The following is a 24,205-nucleotide window of genomic DNA, read 5'->3' as shown; positions in this document are numbered from 1 at the left end:
CAAGGCTGGCATCAGGAAGACCAGAGTTCAAGTTCAACCTCAGATACTTACTAGTTGTGTGATCTTGGACAAGTCACTTACCTCACTGCTTCAGTTTCCTTTTCTGTAAAATGAGGTAGAAAAGAAAATGGTAAATCACTCCAGTATCTCTGCCAAGAAAACCCCAAATGGGGTTATGAAGAGTTGGACACAACTGAAAAACAACAAAATCCCGATCTTTTTTGGAACAATGGTTATCTGACTATATCTCCCATCTAATTATGTTATTACATATGTTTTCCTTGACATATTGTTATTTTATGACATTATACTCTAACCATATTATATGTTATCTTATGTTATTAGCATATGTTACATATATTAGAACAACTGATCTTCATACATCTCTCATTTTGTTATATTATTACATATATTACTCATGACATTATTATTTTACTGTATATTATAATCTAACTATATTATATTATATCGTTATCTTATGTTATTCAGTGTATATTTCATATATTAAAACAACTGGTCTTTATCCATATACCTCCCATTATAGTATATTACTACATGTTACCTATATACATATTATGTTGTTGTTACATATCATTACTATTATCTTATACTTCTGAAACTGATTTTTTATGCCCAAGTATAGGACTTTGCATTTACTCCTATTGAATTTCATTTTATTGGGCTTAGCCCAATATTCTATCCTGTTCTAACTCCTCATTCATTGTATTAACTACTCATTCCAGATTTCTGTCATTGGAACATTTGATGAGCATACCATCTATTCGTTTATTCAAGTCACTAATGAAAACGGCAAATAACCCAGAACTAGGCACAGATGGCCAGAATGCATAAGAACCTTGTTGCCATGTTATTGTTAAACAATCAATCATGAGTCCCCAACATCAACAAGTTCTGAATTCATCTGATTGTATTTTCCTCTAACCCTTCTCTCTCCATCTTCTCTACATAATCTTTGCTGAAGTCCAGGCAAACTATATCCACTGCATTTCCTTCATCTTCTAGTCAAGAAAATCCAACAGAAAAGGAACAGTCTGATCTGACCTATTGTTGAGCCAGTCTAGTTTTTTTGTAATCATTTCTCTCTCTAAATGCTCTCCATTTTTTAAAATGTCCTGTCATAGAATTTTCCCAGGAATTCCCAAGCTCACTGGCCTACAATCCTCTTCCCTTTTTTTAAAAACCAGGACTTTTGCCTTTTTCTAATATAACTGTGGACTCCTGCTTTCAAACAGCACTAACCATCCCATCTGCCAGTTCTTCCTAGGATTCAAGAAAATGACTCATTGTGGCCAGAAGACTTGAATTCATCCAGAGAAGCTGGGTGCCTTTACTAATTCCTTATTTATCTTGGCTATCAATTCCCTATTATTGATTTTTGTTCTGTCATTCCAGTTCAGAGGTCATTCTCCTTGACAGAATAAATGGAAGTAAAATAAAAATTCAACAGTTCTGCTTTCTCTCTTCTCTCTTTTGTCAGCTACTATCTTCCTACCCCAACCCCCAAGCAAAAATCCAATCCCCTCTTTGGCTCTTCTTTTCTCCCAAGATTGCTAAACAAACAAAAATCATTTTTTTCTTAGCTTTCCTGGGTTCATTCATCTGAATTTTAGCATTCCTGACATTGTATATGAAATACCATAACATGCTCTTATTATTATCTTTTATTACCTGGACTTCTACCTTCTGTACAATTTTGGGAGGTGACGTGGTTGGGATTAAGTGACTTTCCTAGGGTCATGCAGTTAGTAAGTGTCAAGTGTCTGGGGCCAGATTTGAAACTAGATTCTCCTGATTCCAGGGCTAGTGCTCTATCTGTCATGCCATCTAGCTACCCTTGTACCTTTATTTTTTTAAAAAATCTGATAAAATCCCATGTTTTCTCCTCATTGGAATCATTCTCTTTTGTGTCTTCAATATTTCATAAGCATCTCCCATCACTCTTGAACTGACTAGCATTTTAGTTCATTCCATCCTATCTGTCTTCCCTCTGAATTCACTGAAATCTGCTTTCCCATAGTTTAATGTGCATGTCAAACTCTGCTCCAATTTCCCACCTTTATGCTAAACTCTAAAAGTGAATGTTCACCTTCCTCCAATGTTCTCACCATTTCTATTTTGGCAACAAGTTTCTCCCTGTTAGTGACAGTCAAATTCAAAATAGAATTTTCCCTTGCTGGTTCCTCCAACTTTGAAGGATGAAAATATCACTGAGAGAGTCAAGGAGTTATTAGCTACTTTGCTTTGGGCAGAAAGAAAATTCCACAAGATGTCTAAATAATTGAAATCATTCATCATCCCTCTATGTCAGGTTAGTGCCAAGTTTCAGCTTCCAACACTTCTCATCTACTTCCTCTTTCTGTCTAGGTGGTCTGTAAATATACTCCAATGGAAAAAAATCACTTCTCTTTTGCCCTTTGTTGATCTTTGCCCCCTTATTACTCTCTGTTATATCCAGGAACCACAGTTTGGTTCCTGAATATTCTCATTAAAAACACTCTTCTCATATACAGTGTTTCCATCCATTTGATCTATCTTAAGTCATTTTAAGAAGATATCCTCATCCAGAATCTTGGGTTTTATGCCATCAACTCTCTGGGATGCCTATGAAATCAAATTTATCTCCTTGCACTAGGAACTCTAGTTCTTCCTGCTTGTACTCTAAACTCTGGACATTTGTGTATAGACATTTGAGGACTTGAGTTTTACTAATGGCTTCTTTTTTATGTTTTGTCTCCTGTAAATCTGTGGGTATCTCAATTACTATTTTTTAATATGTACTCTCAATGCCATCTGACTTGGAGGATGTAGACAGATAGTATTCTCATCTTTTAACTTTAAAGTTCTTTTGATTATATTTGCAGGATACCCAACAAATAATTTTAACCTATCATTTTTACGTTTATTCTGTCCCAGGCCAGGAATTTGTCATCTTTTTTTTTTCTGAAGCAAATGGGGTTAAGTGACTTGTCAGGGTCACACATCCATGAAGTATTAAGTGTCTGAGGCCAGATTTGAACTTAGGTCCTCCTGACTTCAGGACTGGTGCTCTATCTACTATACCAACTACTTGCCCCAATTTGTCATCTTTATTTTGAACTGGGGTCCAAAAATTCAAATGCCATTTTTAGGTACCAATTTCTTAGCTAGTTCACTTACCATATTAATTTTTTTCTCTTCTGCAATTCTTATGTTAATGAGTGATGGTATCTGGCACACAGCTACTCAAATGCTTATTAATTGGATGAGAAAAACATAACCTGTGCTCCTCCTGTGTTCTTGGGTTTCTTGCCCAAGACTTCATGATCATTGGCAGTGCTTTTTAGTGTAGTGTCATTTGTTTTCCACAGACAGAAGAGTCACCAAAGTGCATAATTTTCATGTATTCTGCTAAGTCTTGAGAAGCTTATCTGTAATGTCTTGGATAGGCAATACAGAAAGACAGTAAACTTCTCTGTTACTATTATCTGTCTGTCCAGTAGCTTGCAAGCCATTTCCTTCACTTTGAAATTAAACATCTGTTTAATTCCTGACTGAACTGTCTCTAACCTGCTCTTTTCTGCTCCACCATCCATGGGTCAGAGGCTGGTTCTGTCTAGTTGACGAATGCAAATCTCTGTCCCATTTCCGCGATTCTCCATAATGGTTGAAATGATCAGATTTGGTTTGTGCTTTTTTTTTTAATTCCTTATTGTTTTTTTTTTTTTTATTCCTTATGGGTGTTAAAACTTTTATAGCCAATTATCACATCTTAATTACTTGATTGCTCCATTTCTTCTTAGTGTCAACAATTACATACAATTTCACTTTCCCTCTGTTGTTACTCAGTCCTTTTTTTTTTTTCTTTTTAAGCACTTAGCACAATCTCTGGCACATTGTTATTGTTCTACATGTCTGACCCTTCATAACCCCATTTGGGGTTTTCTTGGCAAAGATATCAGAGTGGTTTGCCATTTCCTTCTCCAGATTATTTTACAGATGAGAAAAATGAAGCAAATTGGATAAGTATCTGAGGCCACATTTGTACTCAGAAAGATGAGTTTTCCTGAACTCAGGTCTATCACTTTATTTGCTGAGCCAGCTATTTCCCTGTCAATTTATTTCCCTGTCAAGATAGAGTTCAAATAGTGCAATTACAGAATTTAGCCAGAATAACCAGTGTGGTACTGAGGAGTGGGATTCCCCTTTCCTCTCCAGCCCTTCTCTCTTTGCAAGCTGGAAGGCAATGAACTCCTCAGGTTTTGAAATCCAGATTCAGATCCTATCTCCCACTTTGTCACTTAATTTCTCTGTGCCTCAATTTTCTTATCTTAACCTTGGGGATAATATCTGTTGTCTTTCCCTTAGAGAATTGCAAAGATCAAATGAAATAATGTAGGTAATGTTTAACCTATATTGGATTACTTGCTGTCTAAGAAAGGGGGAGAGAAGGGAGGGAGGGAGAAAAATTTGGAACACAAGATTTTGCAAGGGTGAATGTTGAAAAGTATCTTTGCATGTATTTTAAAAAACAAAAAGCTATTATAAGAAAAGAAACTTTAAAAAGAGGAAAATGTATGTAAAATTCTTTGCAAAATGCTACCACATTTTTCTCCAGCACCTAGGGACAGTGACTTGCACATGGTAGATGCTTGATAAATGTTTATTGACTTAGAGAGGGTATGGGCTCACGAATGCTTTCATACTAGTTGAAAAGAAATATAACTTCTGCTCCACCAGATGCAGCTTTTGCTATTTATGATGTTCCAAAGTCCTGGAGGAACAACAGCCCAGCTGAAAATAATCTGGGTAAATATCTGTATACTTGGGCTTCCAAGGTTGGAATAGTGGGAAGAGGGAAAGGGTGAGTGTGTGCAAAGTGAGAAGAGGATTCTTAGTCAAAAAGTATTTCTTGAGCATCTGTATGTTGTCTTAAGAGTATATTAAGAAATTGGAATACATGTTACAAAGTATTTTCCCTCATGATATAATCCAATGCAAGGAGATTCTCCCATTCAGGATTGTTACACTAGAGATTAAGACTATATAAAATGCTTCTCTTTGGCCTTTGTAATCCTATCTGCCAGAGCAGAGATTCAGAAGCTTCCAGGAGCCCCATGGCTTCTTCTTTAAGTCTGACTCTCTCTGATCATGGTATTGAATTTGTTTTTCAAGGCAGAAGATTCTAGTCTGGTCCTCTGCCCAACAGCATTGCTGAAGAACCACTCCTAAAATGGAACTGAACAATCTCAGGGTCGCCTAATTCTTCAGACTGGAAAGACCTCTGACTCAATTTCTGCACCACTTTCCTGCTCCCTCTCCTCCTGGAAGGTAGTCAGGAAAAGGATTTGGCCCACTGCAGTAATAATTCTATCTCCTTAAATTTGTGAGCTTCTAATTTTATTTCCTTACCTCCTTTCTGGACTTCTGGGAATTGTTGCATTATTTCATCCCATTGTTATTGAAGAAAGAACACATATTTTCATAGCAATGGTTTTATCTCAAAGGGCCTGTTCCACTTGGTAGTACCTCCCAACTCAAATGGAAAGGAACAGGATTCTCACTCTACCTGGGCTGGTATTCTCACAGGATCTCACCGTGAGGGAGAGAGATCTACCCAAGTAAGTGGCAAGGCAGAGTGAATCTGCATCAAATCTTCAGCCAGACCCCTAGACCTACTTTTTAAAATGCTGGCAAATAGAAAGCAGAGAGAGAACAAAAACTATCCTGATTGGTCAACAACTCGATTCATTTAGAAATAAGCAAAAAAGCCAATTGAACTAATAGCTTCAGTAAAAGTAGCAAGATGCAAAACAAATCCACAAAAATCAACAATATTTCTATTTAGTAATTTAAAATAACAATAAATTTAAAATAACAAAAGGTGAAGTAAACCAAAATCCAGGATGATATGTGTAGGAAGATGACTTAGTATTTAAACCTCCCAAAGCTTATGCTGATTTAAATGATTTAGAATAGACTAGAAGCTCCAAGAAGACAAGATTTTATACCATCCCAGCACCTATCATAGCATTTCAAACACTGTAGGCCTCAGATAGACTTTGGTCAACTGAATGTTGAATGCTTGGATTTGAGTGACTTTGTTTAGGGAAGATTTCTTTCTTTCTTTTTTTTTTTATGTGGAATAGTTTTAATAAAGAGTTTTACATACATACCTTACATATAGAACAGTGTGTTTGCAAATTTAAATAAATCTTGAATGTACAGTGGTGCGTACTCTTTTCAAAGGTAAATTCAAGTTGACCATCTATTGGTTCCAAAATGCATTTATACAGATCACTAGAACTGATAATCAGTAGTGAGGCATAAAATGTTCAAGTATCTTAATAGCATTAGTTAAACAGACTCCCTTTAACAGTCTTTTAAGGAAGATTTCTTAGAGCAGATAACATTGGCTTTGGTTTTGTTTTGTTTTTTAGCCTTAAAAATGCTTTTAAAGAAGAGGGACATGAATGATAGATACTTAGACACCAAGTGATGATGACAAAGGAAAGTCATCTTTAGGGCAAGCATAAGATCCAAGTGTGAATCAGTAAAGTGGGAAGTCAGGAATATAGGGTAAAATAAAGGGGCCACAGTTAATAAAAGGCCCTAAACTAGGTCTGTCTTCTCTTCAAAACCAGCTTTTCCTCTTGATTGTCCTGTTTCTGTTAATAACACTGTCAGTTCCTTAAACTCAAAACCTCAGTTATCCAAATTTGACACACTCTTCCCTTTGACCATCACATGCAAAGAGTTGCCAGGCTCAGTTGATTTTATACCATATCTCGGGCATTTGTCCCATTCCATTCTTACCACCCAGTTTAGACCTTCCATCACTTCTTATCTAAAGTATGTGAATAGCTCCCTAATGGCTTATCTCCACTCTGTATCTTCTTTAATCCATAATAGTACACCTCGAAGAGACTGATCTTCTTAAAGCTCAGGGTTTATGAGATCAACCATTAACGTCTTTCCATTGCCTGCCAAATTAAGTCTAAATTCCTTGACCTGACATCTAAGATTTCACATCCTCTAATTCCAACTAACTTTTCCCACCTTGCTTACCATTAGTTCTCTCTTTATGTAGGATTATTAAAAATCTTTTTAAAAGGTAGGGGGAGATTTTGCAGTTCTTTTAGCACAGGAGTTCTTTTTTTCCCCCAAGAATTTATTTTCTCTACACCTATGCTTATTTCAATTTTTTTTTTTAAATTAAAAAAAATTTTTCAGTTCCAAATTCCCTCCTTTACTCTACCCCCTTCTCCCATCCATTGAGAAAGCTAGAAATACAATACCCATTATACATAAGAAATCATGCAAAATATATTTCCAGATTATCTACATTGAAGGCAAAAAGGCAAGAAAAATAAGGGGGGAAAAAACCTCATGCTTCAGTCTGTACTCAGAGACCATCGGTTCTCTCTCTGGAAGTAGATAACATTTTTTTGTCATGAATCCTTTGGAATTTTGAATCCTTGCATAGATCAGAGTAGCTAAGTCTTTCCCAGGTGATCATTGTTACAATATTGCTGTTAACTGTGTACAATGTTTTCTTACTTCTGCTCCTTTCACTTTGCATCAGTTCATATAAGTCATTCTGGTTTTTTTTTTTTTCTGAACCCATCCCCTTGTCATTTCTCATAGAACAAAAATATTCAATCACAAATTATTCATTCATTCCCTAAACGATGGACCTACCCTCACTTTCTAATTCTTTGCGGCCACAAAGAGATGCTATAAATATTTTTGTACAGAATAAGCTAGAAGTTCTAAACCTTTTTTTTAATGGACCCAGTTGGCAGTTTGATAGAATCATTGGATCCCTTCTCAAAATAAATGCTTTTCAAAACATAAAATAAAACAGAAGGAAACCAATTATATCATAATTCAGCTGTCAAAGCAAACAACATTCACAAACCTTAGATTAAGAACCCTTGATCTAGTTCGACTCTCTCCTATTATAAATGAGGATATTGGGTCACAAAACAGTTAAATGATTTTCCCAGGGTCACACAGATAGTAAGAGCAGAGTCAGGATTTGAATCCAGACCCAGATCTCTTTCTGTTGTATTGCTACAGGGCAGGATGGGTATCATTTTCATTGCATATTTCCCTATAGTGCCTTACCAATTAAGGTAGGCATTAATGAAATCTTCCATCGTTTCCCTGTGACTATTATCAGGAGGGTAAGGATAAAATCCACTCTGGCCGACTTTACATAAGTAGTTCCAGAAGTCTATTTTGCAGCATTCCTGGAAAACTCCCCCGTGACAGAATGAACACACTGCTTGCAAGGGCCTAGGGAGAGCCTAGGACTTATTTTTAGCTGGGATAGAAGATGTTCAGCAGTGTTTGGCAGCTGGCAGGCGGCTGCCACAGCTGTGTTTGTGTAAGCTGGAGCTTCTGGAGCTGGGTAGGCCTTCCTAGGGAAGGAGAAGGTAAAGTATAAGTGATCGACCAGCCCTAGCCTTTTAATTCATCAGCTGCCCCGGTGCTGGATCTTTGTCATGTGGGGATGTTGGGAGTCACCAGCCCCAGCCTGTCTCTGTTCCTCCACTGCTACAGTTATTTCTGAGCATGTCCCAGAGGAAGCAGAGAAGGACTGATGCTCTCTGAGGTTATTCAAGGTGAGGGAGGGAGTTGATGGAGTCATTTTGGCATTTGTTAAAGCAGTATTATTCCCTAGACTTTGGCACAGGTCTTTGTGGACAAAGTAAAAAGGTTGGAGAATTCGCTAAACGTTGCAACTCCAATAAATAAACACATAAAAGACCAATACACCTGTTTGTGTAAGGAAACCATTCTAGTCATTACAGGGAGGGAAAAAAACTCTCAGGCTGAAGAGGAGCTGGGGGGGGGGGATTGAGGGTTAGACCTTTCTAGTCTAGAATCAGTTCTTTACGCCCTTTCACCCTATTTGCCAGACTTTCATGTTAAAAGTATGTTGGATTTTTAAGAGGAAGAAGAAACAGAACTACATAAATCTTTCCCAGCGTTCTTCCCTGCAGGAGTTTACAGTAGCTGCCTCTTCTTGCTTTTCTATTGAGGGAACAGAGACCAGGCTTTTAAAGTGATTATCTCACTTTATAGGCTCCCCCAGGGAAAGTCAAAATCAAATCTTTTAAAAATAGATTTTTATTCATTTCTTTTATTTTTACATTTCCTAGATTTCCCCCTGTATTCTTCTCTCTCCCAGAGAGACGTCTTATGACAAAGAATTTCTTTAAACTGAAAAAAATAGGAAGAAGGAAAAAAAATCAGAGTACTGAAAAAAACTATTGTGCAGTATTCCACAACTGAAAACCCCATCATCTACAAAGTAATAGAGGTAGAGGTCTTCTCCCATTCTCTTTTTTGAGGTTAACCTTGGATTTTGTGTTTTTTTAAAATATTTTTGCAAACTTCATTTTTTATTATTGTATAGTTGTTAGTCTTTCCATTTACATTTTTCAAAAAATGTATTTCATTGATATTCTTTGTTTTATAGCATCTATACTTGTATTCCCTGTTCCTTTTCCCAGAAAATCATGTCTTAGAACAAATAATACTTTTAAAAGAAAAGGGAAGAAGAGAAACAGCAAAAAAAAAAAAATTATCAGTAGCAACAACCAAAAAAATTTATCAACATCTTGGGAAAAAAATCCGAAAATATGCATCATTCCATGTCCATGGACCTCCCACTGTAAAGAAGTGAGGGGAAATAGCTTCTCTTAACTCTTCTTTGGGGCCAAATTTGTTCTTTGTAATTTGGCAACCCTACCTTCATTTTTGATCACTTATGGCTATTGTTCTTCACATTGTTCTAGACATTGTGTATGTTGTTTCCTTGATGTTTTTGTTTCACTTAGCATCAGTTTATGGAAGCCTTTTGAAGCTTTTCTGAAATCCTCATGTTCAGTTTTTTTTTTTTCTTGGAGCACATGATGTTCCTGTACCACAACTAATTTAGCCCTTCCCCACTATAATAAAGTGTTGCTATATTTTGGTGAATCCGGATCCAGATTCTTTAGGATTAAATTAAAGGAATGAATGAATTCCCCAATGGCAGGAGTAGAGCTAATATTTGAACCTATATCTTCTGTCTGATTTAGTGGAAAGAGTCCTGAGCCCTGAAAGGCACAGGACTTGAGTGCAGATCCTTCCTTTAATGTTTTCTACATGTTCCTTAATCTCCCTGGGATTCAGTTTCCTCATCTATAAAATAAGAGGGTTATACAACATGGAGCTTCTTTGGTCTCTTCTCATTCTAGGTCTATGATCCTAGTAGGTGTCACAGGAAATAGAGTAAAAGAACTGGAATGAGAAAAACCTGAGTTCACATCTGATTTCAGACACTTATTAGCTTTGGGACTCTGAGAAAGTCGCTCAACATTTGCATACCTCAGTTTCCTTATATGTAAAATGTGTATAATAACAGCACCTGCCTACCAGAGTTATAAAACTCAACTGAGATAATATTTGTGAAGTGCTTAATGTGCCTAATAAGAGTTTATTTCCTTCCTTTCCATTATCCTCCAAATCTAGTATATAGAGAAAGCTATGGATTCAGGGTCATAAGAACTAGGTTCAAATCTTGTCCCTACTTGAGCAGCTAGCTATCCACTAAAGTGGATAGAGTACCAGGCTTGGAAGACCTGAGTTCAAACCCAACCTCAGACATTTACTAGTTGTGTGATCCCAGGCAAGTCACTTAATTCTGTTTGCCTTAATTTCCTCACCTGTAAAATGAGCAAGAGAAGGAAATGGAAAACCATTCCAATATCTTTGCCAAGAAAACCCCAAATTGGGGTGTTGAAGAATTAAAAATGACTGGAAATAATTGAACAGCAGTTACAATTGCTTGTTACCTATTCAGCCTTTTATTTCTCTGGATTCACTTTCATTTTCTTTCTTTTTTTGAATAATTTTTCTTTGATTATTTTTAATAGTATTTTCCCCTAATACATACATAGGCACTTTCCAACATTCACCTTTTGCAAAATCTTGTGTTCCAAATTTTTCCCTCTCACCTTCTCTCCCCAAGACAATAAGCGATCCAATAAGGTAAACATTTGCAATCCTTCTAAACATATTTCCACATTTGTCATGCTGTACAAGAAAAACCAAATCAAAATTCACCTTTATTTTCAATAAAATAGGAATTGAGCTAAATAATTTCTAAAGTCCTACTCAGCCCCAAATCCTATGATCCTGCAAGTAGGACAATTTTGAAATATTGTACATACTTTAAAAAATGTGTAATCTTAAAAAAAAAAAAAAAGTAAACAGTGTGAAATAGAGATTCATGAATTCACATAGAATTCTGTTTTCCTGCTCTTTATATTTGGAAACACTTCTTTGGTTTTTAATTTCAGAGTAAGAATTTTTTTTTTTAATCCTTTTAACCCTGTAACATAATCAATGAGAGCTAGTCAGTGATGATGATGACAAGTCTCTGATACATTCAGGACAGGCAAGAGTTCCTTGGATTTTTGCCAATTAGGAAGGGAACTTCAGTAGCCCCAGTCAATCAATCAATTAATACTGCCCAAGGGCCTTGTTTCAGCCACAGGGATGCTTTCAGAAGCCGGACTATCTTTGTCCCTTTGTAGGGTCTCTCTTTTCAGAGACATAATGCAACTCCAGGAGGCTATAGGGTAATTTGTCCCCACCAGAGGGCACTGTAGCTTAATGACTTCTAATGGTCAACCAGCAAACTTAGTGAGATAGAAGAGACCTCAGAAATTGCTAAATCTAATCCCCTCATTTTGCAGGGGAGAAAAGTATGGCCCAGAGAGGTTTATCACCTTTTTCTCCTTCAACAAGCTGAAAACTGAGTTCAAATTCTGCCTCCTTAGACATCAGATGTATGAGCCTGGGCAAATCATTTAACCATTCTCAGTCTCAGTTTCCTCATCTTTAAAATGGGAATAATAATAACACTACCTCCCAGGATTTGTATGAGAATCAAATGAGATAACATTTGTAAAGTGCTAAAAACTTTAGGCACTATGTAAATGCTAGATATTGTTATTATTATTATGAATTACTTGTTAACCATGTTCACAGCATTGTTGAAGAGTCATAGCAGATAGAAATGATTTGAAGACCACATCCCACAGTAGTGTTTACTGAGACTAATTCTTGGTGACTTTTTGATTCTTCCTTTGCTTTACATTTGAGATTTTCTGGCTTATCCTTCAAGGAACCTGAATACTGAATCAGCACCAGTCTGGGAGAGCTGACTTCAGCCTGATACTGATGTTAATGTAGGCAGCCCTGGCTCCTTTATTGGATTTGTGAAACTGAAATATGGGAACCTTATGAAATAAGGGCCTATCAAAGCTTATAAAGGCATAGGAAGGGCAAGATTCTTTGCTCAACTTCCTAGAAGGATTGCAGCTCTCTATTTATCTATTTTTTAAATCAGAAAGTATTGATGAAACCCTCCAGAATTGCTTAGCAGTATTCCACTAGTAGCATGACCTTGTCCTTCTTTCCCAAAGATGGAGGTTCATTGTCATATTAAGACAGCTTTCACCTCAGGTTGTTTTTCTAGCATTATAGAGATGCCTTTATTCTTATGTTAACTCACATTACATAGTTCTTTTATAATTTGCAAAAGGTTTGTTCTTGTGAGAGTAGGGAATACAGATCATATTCCCTTTTTACACATGAGAAAACTAACATACTGGAAGGTGAGGTTTTGTGGTATAGTGGAAAGACTTCTACATTCAGACTCAGGAGAGCATTCTGCTCCTGCTCTGTAACTGCAGACAAATAACTTCATTTAAGACTTCCTTATTTGTAAAATTGTGATATACATAATTGACTCACAGACTTGCTATGAAGATGGATCAGTCAAGTATTATCAAGCCCCTACTGTGCGTCAACTGCAAGGGTTATTATGCATCTACTACGTGCCTAGGCACTGGAGTTACATATAGAGAATGAAACAATCCCTACCCCCAATTAATTTGCAATCTGATAATGGAGATAACAAATACATGTAAAAATAAATAGAAAGTTAAGGAATACAAATATACTTGAAGTAGTTAAATGCCAGTAGTTTGGGAGAAGAGACATTAGAAATTGGGAGGAATCAGAAAAGACTTCGTGGAAAAGATAGTGTCTGAGCTTCATCTCAGGGGAAGAGAGGAACTCTGTGAGATGGATGTAAAAAGAGAGAACATATTCCAGATCTGAGGGATGTGAGATAGAATGTGATATCTGAGGAACAGAGAGAAGGCCATTTTGGTTGGACTGTACACAGTGGGAAGAGGAGCAATATCCAACAAGGCTGGAAAGATAAATTGAAGTTAGGCCGTATAGAACTTCAAAATATAAATAAAGGGATTTCAAGTTATCCTAGGGGCAATAAGGAGCCAGTGGAGTTAGTTGAGTATTAGAATCCCATGGTCAGATCTGCATCAGAGGAAAATTACTTGGGTAGCACTGTGTAGGAAGGACTAGAGTGATGAGACTTGAGGCAGAGAGATCAGTTAGGCAAAAAAGGATAAGACTCTGAACTAAGATGGCAGCTGTGTGTGAGTGAAGAGAGGATCTGATGGTAAAAAATAAATAAAATAAAACAAAGTTATGAAGGTAGAATATGTAAGATATGGTAACTGATTGGGTGTGTGAGGTGAGGGAGTCGAAGGAAACTAGGATGATGCAGACACTCCAACCCAGAGATATTAGAAGGATGGTAGTACCTTCAACCAAAATGGAGAAGTTTAGAAAAGAGAATGGTTTAAGTGAAAGATCATGAGATCACTTTTGGACATTTTGCATTCATGATGTCTCTGGGATGCCTGCTGAAAAAGTCCAAGAGGCAGTTAGTTGATGATGTGGTCACAGCTGAATAGCTAATTCTTCAAAACATCTATTAGGAATAATGGTTAAAGTCATTGGGAATTGATGAGGTTTCCAAAAGAGAGAATAAATAAGAGCAGATAGATGGTACAGTGGACAAAGCACCAGCCCTGAAGTCAGGAGGACCCGAGTTCAAATCTGACCTCAGACACTTAACACCTCCTAGCTGTGTGACCCTGGGCAAGTCACTTAACCCCACTCGCCTCAGCAAAAGAAAGAGAGAGAGAAAGGATAGATAGGGAAGAGAAGAGCTTTGGCAATCAGCTTCTGTTAGGGGATGAGCATTCAAGGAGACTAAGAAAGAGCAATTAGTTAATGCAATAGTAAAACACTATAAATTGTGTATATACATAATATTTTTAAATATAAACATATATGTAATTTATATTTGGAAATATTAACCAATCAATAAACATTTGTTAAGTAGCTACTCTGCACGAGGCATTATGCTAAGTATATATATAAAAAGAGACCAAAAATGACACCTATCCTCAAGAAGCTTAAACTCTAATGGGGGAGACAACATGCAATTATATACAAAACAAATCATATACAGGATGAGTAGGAAATAATTAAGAGAAGGAAGGCAGTGAAATTAAGAAAGGTTAGGGAAGACTTCCCGTAGAAGGTGAGATTTTAGTTGGGACTACAAGAAAGCCAATTTGGTCAGGAATCAGAGCAGAGGAGATAGGGTTCCAGGACAGCTAGTATAACATTCACCTCCTTGAGGACAGAGACTTCTGGTTTATTTGTTTCCTCTGGATTTGTATCCCTAGCACTCCAGCAGGCACCATGCCATAGTAGATTATGGGTTAGCTTCAGAGTCTCCAGGATTCCAGTCCCACTTCAAACACAAATAAATCGCTTAGCTCATGGCCCTAAGGAACTCACTAGCTAAGTGCCAAGAAAGTACTGCTCTACAGGGAAGTTCCAAGGGTTTCCTCAGAGGAAGCTCCAAACACAGATGAAATCACCAATCCAAACTGGAAGCATAGTACAAGGTTTTTGACATCACAGGCATTTCCTAGATGTTTGGGGAATTGAGTTATTGCCCATAGCTCCTCCACAAGTAAATGCATGTCAGGGCTGGGACTTGAGCCTAGAGCTTAAGACCCCCAAGGCCAGGGTTCTTTCCTTGAACAAATGCATCCCTCTAGATTCATTTTCCAAATCCCTAGAATATGAGAATTGCTCTAGATGGACTCCGAGTCACTTCTGGCTTTAAATTTGTGATTTGTGATCTTAGGAGATAATCAAATTATGGATGACCCACTCAAACTATTATAAGATACATTCAGGAAAGAGTAGATCAGAACCTCTTAGAAATGTGAAAATGAACTGACTTAATTTGGGAATGGCAATGAGGCATAGTGGAAATCACAGGTCCAATTAAAAAAAATCTGAGAAGGAGCGTGCTGATGAGGGGGAAGGTGTAGACAATTAGGTCATTTTTTCTTAACAAATGTCTTGGGGGAAGGGGCGAGAGCAAATGATTGTTCACAGAAATCACACCCAAGACAACTTCCTTTCAATATCTTTTTCTGCACAAGGCAATCCTCAACTCCAAGGTTAAGAGACAGATTGTGTGTGTGTCTGTGTATGTGTGTATGTGTGCATGTACATATTCCTCCCACCCATCAATACAGACCTAAGACAGCTGCCAAACCCTCAAGGCTTCTCCAATGAAAAAACCAAGGATAAAGATTGAGCTCCAGCTAGCCACTTTTAAATAAAAGTTCATCTCTCTTCATCAGCCTTCCCCTTCCTAAATGTTGCTAGCGGATTGTCAGCCATCTGGCAAGCTTGCCAGATTCATTAGAATTTTCAGCATTTTCCTGTCTTAAAGCTTTTTCTTTTCCTTGGGAGGATAAGAAGAGAGAGAAAAAGACTGTTGGAACATTGCAGGACTTCCCTGAATCTGAGAAAGCCAGAAGCGGCCAGCCTGGTACTCACATCTATATTTCTGCTCTGCTGTTCATGCTGCAGTTTGGAGAGATAAAAGACCAGGCAGGCATGTAGCCGCAGACCAGAGCTGCAGTGACTGGGGCTGGAAAGGAGGCTGGGAAAAAGGGGTAGATGGATTGCAAGAGCCAAGTGTCCTTCACGGAGAAGCGGCAGACTGACCCCAGTGCTGCTCGTTGGACTTGGACAGCTCCCTTTGGACTCACAAAAGGCTGAGTGGCTACAACTATACCCATCATGTGCAATGCGCACATTGCCAGGGATGGTGTTAAGCAAAGTGAGACGGGTGTCATCCTCCTGTGGCCATTCTTCATGCAGACCCACGTAACGCCTCTAACCTCGCCTGGTGTCGGACAAGACCAGGGAATCATGGAGTCAGCTTCAAGTCACCAGAGCTATTTCCCCTTCCTCAAGCCTTGTTTTATCTAATCCAACTCAAATAGCAGATGAGGAAGGGAGAAGACACTTAGGTAGATAAATACAGACAGACAGATGGATGGATAGATACATAGAAATGTAGATGAATAGATGGATGTTTAGAAATTCAGGTGGATGGAGAGCTCCATAGAAACATAGATGGATAAATAGACAGTTGTATAGATAGATGCATAGAAATATATATATAGATAGACAGATGGCTAGATAGACAGCTATATAAAAATATAAACAGATGATGGAACAATATATCCATAAAATACATAAATAGAAATAGATGATGGATAGATAGATGATTGGATGGACAGATAAAGCATTTATTAGTGCTCATTATGTGCCAGGCACTAGGATATGAAAAGAGACCCCTCCTGTCCTCAAGAAGATTTCTCAGCTATTAAATGCATCTTTTCCCCTTCCCTGAACTTGCCTGCCTCGCAGCCCACCCAGCCCAAACTTTAATAACTCTATCAATAAGTACTTATTAAGCACCTTGGGCACTATGCACTGAAGATACCAGAGGGAGAGCAAGAGAGAGCGAGAGCGAGAGCGAGAGCGAGAGAGAGAGAGAGAGAGAGAGAGAGAGAAAGAAAAGGAGGGAAGGAGGGAGAAGGAGGAAGGAAGATTACTTCAAACATTTACATTCTACTGAGAAAAAATGCAATATTTATGTGGATATATTTGTTGTTTAGTCATGTCCAACTCTTTGTGACCCCCCCCCCAGTTTGTTTTTTTTTTTTTTTTTTGGCAGACATAACAGAGTGATCTGCCATTTTCTTCTCCAGCTCATTTTACAGATAAAGAAACTGAGGCAAATAGGGTTAGGGTTAAGTGACTTGCCCAGGATCACACAGCTACTGAGTATCTGAGACTAAATTTGAATTCAGGACCTTCTGACAATTTCTACTGCAGCATCTAACTGCCCTTGTGGATATATAGACAGATGCAAAATAGCTATAAGGTGATAGAGCAGGTATTAGGAAGATTTTTAAAGTCTTCATGTTGAAAGTGGTCCATGAGTTGAGCCTTAAGTATTCTAAGAAGTTGAGGTGAAGAGAGCGTGCCTTCCAGACTTGAAGGACATTCAGTGCAGAGGGACACAGAGAGGAGATGTTTATAGCTTAATTGGCTATAATGTACTGTATTTCATGTTAAATTCATTGTCTAATAGAGATAAAGTGCTGGGCTTGGAGCTAGCTGTGTGACCCTGGGAAAGCCACTTCACCCTGTTTATCTCAGTTTCTTCATCTGTCCAATGAGCTGGAAAAGGAAAATGGCCAACCACTCCAGGATCTTTGCCAAGAAAGTCCCAAATGAGGTCACAAAGAGTTACACATGACTAAAAAACACTGAAGCGATATATTGGGTACTGTGATCAGCTCAAAAATCAGTTCCTTTGGGGCAGCTGGCCCTGAAGTCAGAAGGACCTGAGTTCAAATGTGGTCTTAGACATTAACTAGCTATGTGACCCTGGGCTGTTTACCTCCATTTATCAATAAAATGGAGATAATAACAGCATCTACTACCCAGGGCTGTTGTGAGTATCATTCTTGTGTGACTTCATATAAAGCATTTAATGTCCTTAGGACTCAGTTTCCTCATCTCCAAAAGGATGAAGTTGGACTTCGCAACTTCTTGAATTGTGGATCACGGCCCCATACAGGGGTCTCATAACTGAATATGGGGGTCACAAAATTATGATTTTTTAATCAATAAATGTTTGATCTAGAGACCTATTTTATATGTACCCAGATCATGTGGAAATGGGTCACAAATGGAAAAAGTTTAAGAAGCTTTGGACTAATGACCTTTTGAGTCACTTCCAGCTCTGGGCCTGAGAACTCGCTTCAGTCTGCTCTCCCACACTGGGCTTTTCCAACAGAACTGCACCTAAACTCCCCATTGCTTTCTCCTCTGCCTCTGTCCATCTTGGACTGAAGAGAGACTAGCAGGTAGTCAGAGGACTCAGTTCTCTAGCTGGAAGGAGAAGCAATACCACATGATGTGCATCCTTGGCCCCTGGAAAACAGAAAGCCAGACCTCCATCCCAGATGGGTTGGGACAACTAGGCTCCCCCATCTGCCCCGATGATGGCGCAGTCGCAGGATGGTGATGTCTGGCCCCCAGTTCTTCTAGGCTTCTCTTTTCACTTAACCATGGTGCCTTCTGCATGAATAATACAGAGAGCTTCCCTTCCCTTCCAGTAAGAAGGTCCACGTCTGGGCAGGCAGCATGACAGATGGTATTTACAATGCACGCAGGAGATGTTCTCACTGCTTGGCTGCCACCAGGAGATGCAGGAAACAGATGCAGCCTCCTCACACAGAGGGGCTACTTCTCCTGCATTGCTTGCAGCTGCTATTCCGTCCAATACACAATTATTAAGTATTCTATGCCTAGTGTCCTAGGCACTAGGAATGCAAAGAGAGATGAGAGAAAAAGACTTTTCTTCAAAGGAGGAGGAAAAAGAAGTAGAGACACAGATAAGTGATACAGGGCAGGAGTCCATAGCCTTGTTTCATCTGGTATGCCCTTCTACAGACCCCTTCTCAGAATAAAGTCTTTTAAATGCTCAAAACAAACACAAAGCATTACAAGGGAAATCAGTCCTATTGAAATATAGTTATCAATTTCTTAATTTAAGAAATGATGAGCTAATTGATTTTAGACAAATGTGGGGAGATATATGAAATAATAAAGAGTGAAATGAGCAGAACCAGGAATACAGTGTATACAGTAATAACAATATTGTTCAGAGAATAACTGCAAATGACTAAGTTATTCTGAGTATAATAAATACTCAAATCAACTACAAGAGACCCATGAAGGAAGATGCTGTCCGCCTCCAGAGAAAGAACCAATAAATAGAAATATGCATAGTATGGTTTTGCATACATATAAATATATATATATTCATATATGTGTATATGTTTGTGGATATGTCTGTGTCAAGTGGTGGCCTTCTCTAGTGTGGGGAGGGGAAGGAGGAGATGTGTATATGTGTATAAAATGGTGTCCTCTCATTTAGGGTGAAGGGAGGGAGGGCAAAAGTTCAAAACTTAAAATGGAACCCCAAAATTAATTTAATTTAAAAATAAACCAAGAAAGAAAAAATTTAAGGATTCCCCAAAAATCTATCTATGCATTAGTTAAGGGTTCATGGACCTCTTGTTAAGAACCCTTTTACTAGAGAGGATGTATTCAATCCATAGGGAAGATTCCCAAAAAGTACAGTGAGATGTTCAAGGAAGAAAATAATATTTTCATCTTTGGATCAGGGAATGGGATAACATAAAAGTTTTCATGGAGAAAGGGACGCCTAAATGGGGTTTTGAAGGTAAGGAATAGTTGGATCAAAGCTTGGGGGAGCCCATCCTCTGCAACTCATTCCCAGACACGCTCCAGAGTTCAGTGCATCTGAAATTTTATTGATGTGGATATTCCTTCTAGTGGAGTTGATTTCAATCTACTCCATCCATGTATGTCTCTTGTCCATTAGTGATGTTCACTTGTTCTCAGTCATATCCAACTCTTCATAACCCCATTTGGAGTTTTCTTGGCAAAGATACTAGAGTGGTTTGCCGTTTCATTCTCTAGCTTATTTGACAGATGAGGAAACTGAGGCAAACAGAGTTCAGAGACTTGCCTAGAGTCACACACCTAGTAAATGTCTGAGATCAGATTTTTACTCCGGTCCTCCTGGCTATATAGCTGGCATTTGATCCATTGTCCAGATAGTTGCCAATCCTCTTGTCCATGTCTGCCCATAAATAACAGGTATAAATGGAGGTGGTGAGCACTAAGTGTTAGAGTTAGGATTTGAATTCAGATCTTTCTGATTCTAACACTCTTGCTCATCATAGAACCTCTTCTGAGGTTATCCTTTTAATAAAGAGCTTCAAATGCTTCTAGCCTTATTGGAAGATTATTGGTGTAAAGAAGATTTAGAAGTGTTAAATGAAAAACTGCATCAATATATTTGTGTTATTTAAAAAGGGTGAAGTGTGCCTATTCCCTTGCTCTTGTTTCCCAGGGAGGGAGATTGGGACTAAACAACAACAACAAAAAAAAACCAGAACTCGAGATAATAAGATGATAAATGAGAATGTTCTTTGAAATAAAGATATCATAGTTTACATCAATATAAGGAAGAGTTCCATTGCCATACAGCGGAACGGCTTGCTTTCCCTATTGAAGGTTGGGGATGATGAATTTGTTTGTAGTTTATAATCGGAGCTAATCATGGAGGCAATGTGGCATGGAGGACAGAGCCTACCACCAGCATTTATTGACTGTGTGATCTTGGATCAATCATCTCTTCATCTGAAAAATGGTGGACAAGAACGCCTTTGTGCCTATCTTCCAGGGTCATTGTGAATATTAAATGAGGCAAATATGGAAAGTGTCAGTTATTATTCCTATTTATTTGAGGGTCATGGTTCAGGGCTTTCATTATGATCACACCCATGATATCATTTTGGTAGGTTTGTGATCGGGATCTGTGATTTTACTGGTTTAGGGAACTTCCCGGTGAGCAACACTTCCTCTCCCCCCCAACCTTTATTCATTCAGATCAGCCCTAGTCTTCAATTTAAGGTCTTAGGAAGATGCCTGGGACACTGGGAGATTAACTGACTCTCCTGGGATCACAGAGTCCCAGGCAGGGTTTGATCCCAAGGCTTTCTGACTCCAATGATGGGCCCTCTCCATGTAATGGCAATAGAGAAGTACTTAAAGTACTTTCCTCTAAAGAGAAAGAGTGTGGTATAACGGATGGAGAACCATTCTTAGACTTGAAAAGTCCTGGACTCAAGAGCTGCCTCTGATACCTATTCTTCCCTTCCATTTACTTCCCAGTGTCCTAGGAACTCTCTGAGATTAAACATTTCTAAGGAGGGACTTTTCTCACCTGGGAGTCTCCAATACCAAAGAAACCATAGATACAATCCCTCTTGTTGAATTTTCATGATCTCATTTAGGGTTTTCTTGGCAAAGATACAAGAGTAGTTTGCCATTTCTTTCTCCAGCTCATTTGACAGATGAGGAAACTGAGGCAAAGGGCGTTCAGTGGTTTGCCCAGCTTTTATGTGGCTGAGGCAAGATTTGAAATCACAAAGTCTTCCTGACTTTAGGCTCCACACTCTATCCATTGTGTCACCTAGCTGCCACAGTCCCTATACCTTTCCTGTAAATAAGAAGGAAGAACAGAAGCATTATTAAGAATCTTAATATGTGTGCCAGCCACTGGGTATAGAATCAAGAAGATTCATCTTCCTAAATTCAAATTTGGCCTCCGATACCTACAGGCCATGAGACCCTGGGCAAATCATTTAACTCTGTTTGCCTCAGTTTCTTCTTCTGTAAAATGGGATGGAGAAGGAAATAGCAAACCACTTTAGTATCTCTGCTAAGAAAACCCCAAATGGAACCATGAAGAGTCATTCAGGACAGAAATGACTTAACAACAAATGTGTCAGGCACAGTGCTAAGCGGTTTATTTCTAAAAATTCATTTACCCCTCGTAATAATTCTGGAAAGGCTACTAGTATCTCTGACATACAGCTGAGGCAGACGGAGGTAAAGCGACTTGCCCAGAATTGCACAATAGTGTCTGGGGATTTCTATTTTTGCCTTTCAGCTTTGACCAGCTCATTTCATGCTGAGCCTAAGCTGGACTAGGGGTCTCTGAGCTCCCGTTTGCCCTTTGGTTTCTGGTCCTATGAGCCTTCAATGTCCTAGAATGCACAAGAGTCCCCCAAACCCCAAGGGAAGAGAGAGAGAGAGAGAGAGAGAGAGAGAGAGCGCAAGCGCAAGCAGGCACTGGAAGAGACTCCAAGGGAGGAATTTTCAGAAGGAAAGGACCTCGGCTCATCCACAGGATACACAGGAGAGTTTTCCTGTTACTTTAGATGTATAACAGCTGGCTAAGCCTGGCCGTGTGAGCTTTCTAGACTTTGCCTTTCAGATCTCAACTTTGGACCATTGGTACTTCTCTTTGTAAATCTGAATTATTGCACAGACCTTTATACTTCTCACTAATGATTAAAGTCACTTATGAGAATTTTCACCCCTGGGGTGAGAAAAGAAGAGAAGAAAGAACAGGGAGGTGGAGGAGGAAGGAACACCTAAAAGTTATTTTCTGTTTGATCTCTTAGATGATAATAAAGGAAAAAAATGCTACATGGGGTTTCCAAGGGTGGCTGGAATCCTGTGGTTTTCTCCACCTCCAGTTACATCTGCTGTTCTAACACGTACACTTCAAACACAACCGGGGGATTCCTGGAAGAAAAAGAATTCAACTTGGATCTCAGTCAAAAAGCTCTTCTGTCTTCATCCTGAGGCTGACAAGGGGCCAAAGGAGGCTTCAGGGGTTAGCTGCCGTTTCCAGAGTGGATTGGTGCTACAGGTGTGGAGAAAGAAATGGGAGGGTGTGAGATGGGTCTTGTGGGGAGACAGCTGGCAAGACAGGAAAGGAAAGAGCAGGAAGCTGGTACAAAGGCTCAGAAACAGAAAACAAATAAGTTGGGTTTGGAGAGGAAGAGCTGGCACTACTCGGTGAAGGTTAGGGATAAGAGCTCAGTGCATTTTAATAGCATAAAGCAATGTGCCATGATCTCAGTAGAAATGAGAGCTACTAAATTGTACACAGGACAGCCTGGTTTAGAGTCAGGAAAACCTGAGTTCAAATTTGAACTCAGATACTTTCTAGCTTTGTAATCTCTTAACCCTCATTGCCTCAGTTTCCTCATCTGTAAAATGAGCTGGAGAAGGAAATAACAAACCACACAGAAAACTCCAAATGGGTCACAAAAAGTCAGACATGACTGAAAATAAACAACAAAAACAGTACATAAAGATTCCCACAAGCTTAGAAAGCCACAATCTTAACATTCTCTCTGTTCTAGTATATATATTTTTTTGTTAAACATTTCCAATAACATTTTTAACTGCTTTGACTGAACTTGGGAGTGTTATAGGTCACATTTGGCCTACAGGCAGCACATTTTAAAGAATTCCCTGTGGAGGAACTCCCTTTACCAGGGCAGGTTGGCTCCTTTTCTTCAAGTCTTAAGGTGACTTGCCCACAATCATACTGTCAGTATCTATTAGACTCAAAGAATCATCACCTTTCTAGGCATATATGTTACTCTCCCTCCCATACTCAAAGCTTCAGCCAATTTTTTTGCAGTTCCACACACAATATATTCCGTCTCCTTTCCTGTGTTTTTGAACAAGCAGGGCTCCATGCCTGGAACGTCCTCCCTTTTCACTCAAGTCCTTTCTTCCAAAGCTCTGGCCCACCATGAGACCTTTCCAGATTCCTCAGTTGCCAGTATTTTCCTATCCCGCTCCCCATTATCTAGTCTGGATTTTTATATATGCACATGTAATCTCCCTCCAGTAGGATGTAAACTCCATTTGAGTATCTCTTGTGCCCAATAAATAGGTACTTATTAAATGTCTGTTGCACAACTCATTGATCCCTCAATTTCAAGACCCTAGTTGTGATAGTGGGTTTTAGGAGCATCCTAGAATGGCGTCAAAGCTGGTAAAACCCTCTTCTTCCTTGGACGACAGGACAGACAAGGAAATTGGTTTATCTTGAGGCAAGCATTCCAGCAAGTGGTTAGTAGGGAGGTGAGGGGCCATCTCCAGTCATCCTGAGCCATATCTTGCCACTGGACTCAGATGGTCCTGGAAGAGAGAGTGGTACTGGTGACCACCCAGCCCTCCCTCACTTTAATCCAATTCACTTGCAAGTCATGGTATCACCTTTCCGATGTCATGATTCACTTTGAAAATGAAAGACAAACAACAGTAAGGATGTATCCGTGGGAAGAGACTGGAACCATTTTCTTTCTCTGAATGTTCTCTAATACTGAGAGGGCATTCTCTCCAGTGATAAAGGCCACAACTTCCTTACATTTGTAAGGAAAAGTGACTTTGAATAAATTCA

At 38.8% G+C, this 24,205-nt stretch overlaps 1 protein-coding gene across 1 annotated transcript in view; it reads left to right on the top strand.

Moving 5' to 3' along the window:
- The window catches only part of LOC116423656, a 34,401-nt gene that overhangs the window by 6,113 nt on the left and 4,083 nt on the right, over positions 1-24,205 (top strand). Inside the window, exon 7 of the mRNA XM_031968729.1 lies at positions 4,738-4,806. Within this exon, the coding sequence (XP_031824589.1) occupies positions 4,738-4,806 (69 nt within the window). The remainder of the gene's footprint in view (positions 1-4,737; positions 4,807-24,205) is intronic.

The sequence above is a fragment of the Sarcophilus harrisii genome, chromosome 4, assembly GCF_902635505.1.
Source record: "Sarcophilus harrisii chromosome 4, mSarHar1.11, whole genome shotgun sequence".
NCBI classification, from domain to species: Eukaryota; Metazoa; Chordata; class Mammalia; order Dasyuromorphia; family Dasyuridae; genus Sarcophilus; species Sarcophilus harrisii.
Note: the sequence above shows the minus strand (reverse complement) of the source record. Positions and strands in the feature narration are given on the sequence as shown.